The sequence below is a fragment of the Triticum aestivum genome, chromosome 3D (genome assembly GCF_018294505.1).
Source record: "Triticum aestivum cultivar Chinese Spring chromosome 3D, IWGSC CS RefSeq v2.1, whole genome shotgun sequence".
Lineage (NCBI taxonomy): Eukaryota > Viridiplantae > Streptophyta > Magnoliopsida > Poales > Poaceae > Triticum > Triticum aestivum.
Genome location: NC_057802.1, coordinates 618,650,669 through 618,659,940, shown reverse-complemented (window position 1 = coordinate 618,659,940; position 9,272 = coordinate 618,650,669). Strand labels below are relative to the sequence as shown.

The 9,272-nt window shown below is 44.1% G+C and overlaps 1 protein-coding gene across 1 annotated transcript in view; it reads right to left on the bottom strand.

The window, feature by feature from the left end:
* Positions 1-7,632: 7,632 nt before the first annotated feature.
* Positions 7,633-9,272, bottom strand: part of LOC123081056 (protein NETWORKED 2A) — a gene marked incomplete in the record, with an annotated part of 4,563 nt that continues 2,923 nt past the window's right edge. The window contains 1 exon segment of the mRNA XM_044504022.1: positions 7,633-9,272. Within this exon segment, the coding sequence (XP_044359957.1) occupies positions 7,838-9,272 (1,435 nt within the window).

The following is a 9,272-nucleotide window of genomic DNA, read 5'->3' as shown; positions in this document are numbered from 1 at the left end:
CCCATTCACTTTGGCATGGTAATATCTAGTATTATTATCACCATCTTTTATTTTTTTTGTCTTTGTACCTCTGCAACCACTTTATTTCTTCTTGTTTCATCAGTCTTCCCAACTGAATCCTTAATTCTTTTTGTTCATTTCTGTCAGCTGCTGATATGCCCATTATCTCTATTCTTTTATCTATCTCATCCAGCTTGCTCATAATATCTTTTTTAATCTTCCTATCCATGGCATCAGAGTTTAAAATCCATCCTCTCACCTTTTGTCTAAATATCCTCAATTTCTTTTGCCATCTCTCCAAGATCTCTCCAGCTATTTGCACATTCCACACTTTATACAAACTCTCTGAATCCCTCTTTGAGCATCCAAGCATTTTCAAATCTAAACATTTTATTGTTATTCTTTTTCTCCCCAGAGTCCACTATCAGTGGTGTGATCAGATAACTCCCTTTCTAACGCTTGAACTGTAGTTAGAGGGTAGTGTTCTTCCCAATCAGGACATATAAGCACTCTATCCAATTTTTCATATGTAGTATTTTCTTGATTATTAGCCCACGTATATCCCCCCCCCAAAGGTAATTCTCTCAAACCAGCTTGTTCAATAATAGCATTGAATACAAAACTCCAGTGGTCATTACCAGTGGGTTTGTTTTTTTAGTACTATTCCTAATGATATTAAAATCCCCCCTATCATCAGTGGTACACAGGAGTTGTCATGATACAGTCTGGACATTTCTGCCAGATAGGCATTTTTACCAGATGGCTGTGCATCACCGTATACCACAATGAGATTCCATTCAAATTTGTTTTTTTTTTGGTCATAAAGCAAGATTCTTATAAAATAAATCCCAATTTCTACACTGTTAATCTCAAAATTGTCACAATTAATGCCCACTAGGATCCCTCCAGATTTCCCCCCTTGGTTGGGACCATCTCCATTCAAAATTTCTCCCCCCACACAAGTTGTGCAGTTCACTTTTGGAAAAGACATCTTTAATGGTTTCCTGGATCCCAATAAAATCCAGTTTCCTATTGATGATGCATTCCCTAATGAAATTCTTTTTATTGTCTTTCCCAATCCCCCTAACATTCCAGAACATTCCTATCATACTATCCTTATTTTTGTATTTTCTTTTTCTTTCTCCCAAGTACACTAGTTGTCTTCCCACAGGAGAACCCGGGTGAGTTCAAGCTGGTCTTTTTTGTTTTTGTAAAAAAACTTTTAAGGTGATTGAAGTGATCTATCTCTAATTCAGTATCAGAGTGGTCATCCTCAAAAACAGATTTCCTTGAGCTCCACATCGCCTATATCTATGAGGTTAGGTTCATCATGTTGACCTTCCTCATTTTTTGTTTTACAGATATGCTGCATATAGAAATCTTTTCTACATTGTTCCATTCTAGATATGATGTCCAGATTAGATTCAATCATATTAATAGAATAGCCTAAATCAATCCCAATTTTATCTGCCATATCTAACAAAGAAATGTCTTGACAGTTCAAGTTCTGAATCTTACCATAATTATCTTTGGCAGCCGCTCTCTCCTTGGCCAGATCTTCAATTTTAGAATCCTGCTTGCCAGCCAACCTCCCACACCTTCTAAGTTGTTCCTCCTCTGTCTCACTGTTTTCTGCCTCATTTTCTCCAGTTTTCACTCCTACCTTAGTAGCAAAGGAGACAGATTCTTGACTAGCATTGTAGTCCACTGCCTCATTGTAATTATTGTGATTTTCTTCCTTTTTGTCAGTGTCCATGTTTCTCAGATCAGTATCAGTTATCTCCTCCAATTCTTTCTCTCTTGTTTCCCACATCTCAATTTTATCCACACATCTATCAATCACACCTTGCTGTTTATTGATCATTTCCATGAGTACTTTCTTCTCTTGTTCCAATTCCATGATCTTCTTTTCTTCCTTCATTCTGAGAGCTTTTTGTCTTGCCTTGTCTTCCTCTAGATCTGTCACCTTCTTCATGATCATTTCCATACTAGTCTCCACTTTTTTCCTTGCCTCCATCTCTATAGCTTGTTCCTTTTGGATTCTCATTATTTCCACATTTTTCTTCTTCAGCTCCTCAAATTGTGCTAGTCCCAAACTACCCAAAGATATCATCTCTTTATTCCCTATCACGTTATCATCTTCTCCTTTGTGCCTTTTCCTCATGACTCCCTCACTGTGTTCTGCCTCTGCTCCCTCACTCTCCTGTCTCTTATGTTCTCCATACCATCCCATCTCAACAACACTTTCTAGTTCAGGGACAATCTTGTATATCATCAGGTCCTTATCTGTGACTTCAGTGTAGGCTGGAATTTTTTCATAATCTCTTATTCCAACCTTGGCTCTAATCTTCTCCTTGGCAATGGTGTTCATGTCAATTTCCAGAACTGGACCCAGTGTTGCAGCCACCTCACACATACCAAAAAAATGCCTAAAGCATTCAGGTACCTTTCCAAATAAGGCCCAGATAGTATGCAATTTACCCACTGCTTGTGAGTCAAAGCTCCACCACTTCACATTAATCACAGCACCTGAACCTAACAAAGTAAAATCATTGCATTTGCTCAGTTCCACCAGTCTTCATTTGTTTGGGAACCTAACCAAAAAAGCATTTTCCCCATGCTTCTTGCACCTCCACTGCCAATTCCAATTGAACATGTAATGTAATCTGTCCACCAATTGAGTTTCATTGATCACTCCTGACACCACTGAGATTATAGCCATTGGGTTTGGGTTTTCCATTTCCAGGACTTCTTTTGTACTCTGAACCAGCAACACACCAAGTCCCCTGGCAGCATATCCAACAAACTTGGGCACTGGCTTGATTTGCTTCAGCCAGTTACACTCATCAGTAACATGATTTTTCTTCCCACATATCACACAATGACCAAGGGGGCAATCTTTGGTCAAGTGATTCACTTCTTTGCATTTGTTGCAAAACATATTGTTCTGCCCCCCAAATCCTGATCTCCCTCCATCATGTGAGTTCCTATTGGTATATTGATCTCCATCTCCAGCATCCAATCCTCTCTGTCCTTGATTTCCTCCAATGTTGTGAATCATCAGAGCCTCTCTCCCTTGCTTCCCTAAATTCTTGGGGTCTGTCATCCCCTTGCTTGTTCCACTGCTCCTGGAATCACTCCCCCCATGACTCTGTCCAGTACTAGCTCCACCTCTAGTGTTTGCCTCACTACCAGAGAGAATCTTGCCTTGTGAAATTTGTGCTAACAGAGCATTGAGCAGTACATGTTGCTGTTGTAGTAGATCTTGCCCACTTCTTTCCAGGGGTCCAGAGGTTCCCCCCTGCTCAGCTCCAGGCCCTTCATCCTTGTCTTTGACCTTGTTTTTTGCTGCTTCTTCATCTTCACCCCCTCCTCCGGCGACTATGTCCTACCTATTCTCCTGTCTCTCTTGATTTCTTCCAATCTCTCTTCCTCTAGCAAACTCTCTCCTGCCCTCCCATGGCGTCAGATTTCTGTGGTGGTTCTCTCCCTCCTCTTTCCTTCTGTACTGCCACCCATCTCTTTCACCTCTGTTGAATCTCCCTCTTCCTCCATCGAACCTTCCTCCAAATCTATCCATCTCCTCTCCCTCTTCTCTTTGCGGCGGGCTGGAAAACCCTAACCCTATCTCTCCCCCCTCCCTGCCTTTTATATAAGGCTCAAGGTTGAGGTAGGTAAAGGACTCAGAAAGCGTCTTCTCACTTCCCGTGTCCTCTTGCTCTGGGCCGGGCTGTCCTCTAATAAGGCTCAGATCCAAGGCCCAGTTTTCCAACTGTATGTCCATATCAATATTCCCACTTTGCTGTCTTTTTTTTGTGATTCTACTGCCAATAGCAGCATTAATCTCACAGTTAGATACGACCAGAATCTCTTCCTCTAATCCTACCTCAGACCAAAAATCTGGTATCTCTCTTTTTTGTTTCATTTTTCCCATCACCAAAGCACCATCCATGTCCCATAACTGCTTTTTATCACTATCTATATATATTTCTATTTTTTCCTCAATTATCCTGTTTTTGATCTTATCATTTTAGCAGCATTTTCTATTTCATCAACTTTAGTTTTCATTTTTTATACTTTTTTTACTGCCTTTACTATGACAATAAGCCATTTTGCTTTGGCAATTATTAAACAAATATTTCTGAACCATATTTTTCTCACCTTGGGGGTCTGATGAGTCGTCGTCCTCCTCACCAGACTCCTCCCCAGCCAGCAACCAAAAGCGGTTGCCGGCAGGGGAGAAGCCTAGCCCTCCGCCGCGGACTTGGCCGCCTCCTGCAGACGTGGTGAGCGGCGCAGGAAGCGAGGGGATCTGCGCAGGGCGTAGCTCTTCTCCTTCATCTTCTTCTCTCCCCCCTTCTTCTCCACCATCTGACTTGACCCCTCTCCCAGATCTGTCTGCTCCTCCTCCGATTCCGCCTCGCTGTCATCGATCCGGATGGGCACCCAGCGAGTCCCAGGCGTGGGGATGGCCATCACCGCCCCCATCACAAACTCCTCTGAGCCGGTGGGGAAGCGGCGTCGGGATCTGAACGCCCACCACTTCCTCTTCTGCGCCTGGTTGTTGCCTTCTGTCTCCTCCATAGCCCAAACCAGAGCTGCCAGCGAGCTCACCGGAGCACCAGTCGGAGTGGTCATCCCATTCGGAGTGAGCTGCTCGTCTTCCTCCACCGTCAGATTCCTGAAGACGTGCTTCGTCGTGCGCCGCATCTCCTTCCTGCTGGCGAACCAGGAGATCACCTCCCTCGCCCTCTCCAACTTCGCTTCGTCTCCGCTCGCGAGCTCCACCATCGCCCACTCCATCTTCATCCTCCAGTCGGCCATGGTCGCCTAGGGTGTCGCCGCCGCACTCTAGATTGGGATGCGATGGGTCGGGGAGAGTGGGGAATTTTTGCTTCGAGTGGGTCGACTCGCCTCCGGGGGTGGGGGATTTATTTCCCACCTCCCCCCGCATTCATGGCGGCTTCCTCACCAGATTCCTGTGATTTCTTTTCCAGGCTCATCTCAAAGCTGAATCCTTTTCCTCGATGTGGCCGGCGGGACAGGCACAAAATAGATGTAATATGAGTACTACTTATCAGATAGAGCATCAATTAGGATAAAAAACTTTGACAGTCACCGGCAAATTTAAAGGAATAAGCTGTGTTGTTGTGACAAAATAGATGTAACATGAGTACTACGTACTTATCAGATGATATGCTGACCGATGACTGGCCTGGTGGATTGTATCATGACTTCTTTTCTACTTTTCTTGCTCGAGCTGTCCTAAGCTTTCGTTGATAAACTTTATACTCCCTCCGTCCGGAAATACTTGTCGTAGAAATGCATAAAAATAGATGTATCTAGAAATAAAATACGTTTAGATACATCCATTTCTCCGACAAGTATTTCCGGATGGAGGGAGTACATATTATTACTCAAATATTGTGTCAGTGTCTTTCCTTTCTCTTGCATAAACCCGTCTTTGTAGTTCCTGCTTTGTTCTCTGCATTTAAATTTATGTTGTAAGACTCCGCCTCAATGTGGAAATGCAAGACCCAGTGCCCATTGCCTCTGCAAAATCGCAAGCAGAGGAACACATGTATCCATCCACTGAGGCATTAACTTAGCACCTATTCTTTGTTCTGAAGATTGAATGATGTTTATTGCAAACCTTGTTCTACCTTAACTGTACAGCTTACACCTTGTCTTTTTGTTTCTGCTGCATTTTATTATTATTTATGGATGACTTTCTTATGAAAGGTTACTGTGCTGTATTAAACCATTGTCAATTCTTTTGAAGTAACGTACTTTGCATTACGTGTTGTGGAAAGAATTAAGAGTGTGAACCACAGGGCTACACAGGGACAGGGTACTCTTACTGACATGGAAGAAGACACTCACATTTACGCAGTGTCGGAAAGAAGCGTGCTGCCGAAAAACATCTCATTATTCATGAAACTTTTTCTATCAGATGTTGTATTCTGTTCACCAGTTCATTCTTTTATTATTTCAGGCTACACTGGAGAGCAGTGCCTTTGTTGGGTACAGGGAGATGCAGAAGCTGTTGAGTTTTGAAGACATGTCTATGGATGGCTATACTATTGCATTCGGGATCAGAAATGATACATTGAGCAAGCTGTGTCATAAGCTTACATGCGGTTCATGTAAAAAACCTAAACCAACTGAATCAGTCTCATTTTAAATCTCCTGAATCGCTCCTCAAGTCTCATTTTTAATCTTACATGCTGCAAATTCGATGCCTTCATCTGTTCAGATATCTATATAAGATTTTGATTTTTCAAACTTTGCAAGCATGTTTGGATTAATAGTTGTTCTCCAGGAGATTTCTTGCTGGTAGGACTTGTTGTATGGTTTCTGAAATCCGACTGTTTTATGTTCTTCACATCTAATTAGTTTCTCATGGATTTGTGGGTTTCAGAGTTGTAAAGAAAGGAGGAAGGTTCCTATGCTTGGAGTTGAGTCATGGGGATGTTCCAATTTTCAAAGGCATGTAACTACTCCCTCCGTTCCGAATTACTTGTCTTCGATTTGTCTAGATACGGATGTATCTAGCACTAAAATGAGTCTAGATACATCCGTATCTAGACAAATCTAAGACAACTAATTCGGAACGGAGGGAGTAGATGCTGTCACTGTAGGATAAATTTGTTGTTAAACTATGTTGTTTATTTATGCCAAATATAGTGTGCGGTCTGGTTGCCATTCACTCTAGAATGAAACTCTAGTATTTATGCCAAATAGCAGCACAGTGAGAGACACTCCGGTTTTGGTGGCGGTGGATCATTTTCATCTGGAGAAAATTACAACACTATGTTAAAAGATCATGTAACTCTTATTTTATTTGTTAAAAGATCATGTAACCCTTATTCCTGTTTATGTAATTTGTTAAAAGATGATGATCTGCACAGAGGTCTTGTTTATGTCACAATTTGGTCTTCTACTATATATAAATTTGTACAAGCAATCTCTGCTTCTTAAGTTCGCGTTCTATACCTTGCATACTACATCTATGGAGTTGCTATCAAGCAATTTTTTCATCCGGAGAAAATTACAACACTATGTATCAAATAAATTTGTCAAGAACACACAGCACTATACATGAAGAAAATTTGTCTGAGATTACACAACACCATGTATCATCAAGTAATGTAAAGATCACACAACACTAAAATGTACTTCCTCTGTAAACTTTTTTATGTCCTTTTAGATCACTACTTTAGTGATCTAAAAATTCTTATGAAGTTTACAGAGGGAGTACCAAGTAAAATTCTCAAGCTTACACTACACTAAAATGTACTCCCTCCATAAACTAATATAAAAGCGTTCGTATATTAGTTTACAGAGGGAGTATCAAGTAAATGTTCTAAGATCAAACAACACTAAAATGATCCAAGAAATTGTACTTGCTATCAAGGAAATTACAACTAGGTGTCCTGACAGATGAAAATGGAATGGGAAAACATGATGTGCCTTTACATTGATCTCAGAGGTCACATTGCCCTAGAAAACAAAATATATGAAGTTGCTATCAAGTAAAAATTTGTCGTATCGAAATAACCTAGATAAGCACATCACTCAATTTCCTGGAGGAAACTACAGCAAGTAGGTTTGTTTCCTGACAGATGAACATGAAAAAGGGGAAATGATTTGTCTTTCTTCCATTGATCTCAGAGGTTACAACAAATTACAATGCCCTAGAAAACAAAGCAAGAATAGTTTGGTTCAATCATACATAGCTTGAAGCATTAATTTCATCAAAAAAATGTATCCCATCTGCTAGTTAGTTTAATTAAGCTAAATGACATATCCCTGCTGCTGCTGCTTCTGTGGGTGGCTACTTTGGCATCTTGGGGAGGAACTTCATGTCTAACTTCATGTCTAACTTCATGTCTAACTGCTGCTTGTGGAGCACGGCCGGCGTGACGCGCGCGAACAGCGACGGCTTCTTGGGCTTGGTCGGGAACAGGAAGCACTGCAGCGGCACCTTGGCCTTGGTCGGCACCCGCGCCAGGACCCCGTCCGGCCCAACCACCTCCTCCTCCCCCTCCTCCGCCGGCGAGGAGGAGGAGAGCTTGACGCCCTCGTTGAGCTTCTTCTCGATGGCAAACTGGATCGTCTTGACGTGGTCGAGGCCGCTCTGCAGCTCGTCGGAGACCCGGTTGTTCTCCTGCTGCATGTTGAGCACCTCCCCCTGGAACTTGCCGGCGCTGTAGGAGGTGAAGCGCGGCGCGCCCTCCTCGGCCTGCTCCGCCTGCTCCGTGTCCATCTCCAGCGCCGTCGAGATCTCCTCCTGGATGTCGCACAGCGACGCGAACCTGCACTGCAGCTCGCCCCGCAGCATCGCGTTCTGCTCCGACCACACCTGCAGCTCCGTCTTGAGCGCCCGGAGCTTCTTCTCGCCGTCGGCGCCGTCCGCCGCCACCCTCCTGAGGTCGTCGTACTTGTTCTGGAACTCCTGCACCCGGCCCATGGAGGAGCTGAACTTCATCCAGAACTCGAGGTTCTCCTCCAGCAGCGTGTCAATGTCGCGCCTGAACTTCTCCTCCAGTGGCGACGGGTTCTCCACCTCGGCGATCGCCGGCAGCCTCATGTCGTCAAGGTCAGCAGCAGGAGGGTCGTCTTGCATGTTTGAGCCCATCCTGATGAGCTTAGAGATGGAAGAAAGGCTCTGCTTCCTCTGATGGCTAAGGCTGGGTGTCCTCCTGTGTCCTCCTCTGATGCTGCCCCTCTCCCTCTCCTTCTCCTTCTCCTTCTCCTTCTCTCCGATAAGATTGCGCAGCGACCTGATCTCGTTGAGGCACTCCTGGTTCTTCTTCTCCACATCCAGCAGCTTCCTTTTGGTGTCCTTGTAGTCCTCCAGGAGCGAGGTGTACTCTGATAGCAGGACCTTCTCCTTGTCTTCCAGGCCATCCATGAGCCGCTCTTGCAGTTTCTTCATGTCGCTGTCAACACACCCCTTCTCGCCCTTCTCCTTTTGCTCCTCAGAATCATCAACGTCAGAAGAGATGTGGCGAAGCCGTGCCAGCGAACCCGGCCGCGAAATCTTGTCATGCCCATGATCTGAATTTTTAGTGCCATCTACGACAGACGCACCAGTAGTGCTCGCCGCCGCCCCTGTTTTCGCCACATAAACCGGTGCAGCAGCTTGGGGTTGAGGAGCAGCAGCAGCAGCATCTCCAGTGCTGGCTTGTTGGGGTTGAGGAGCAGCAGCAGCATCATCTCCAGTGCTAGCTTGTTGGGGTTGAGGAGCAGCAGCAGCAGCAGCATCT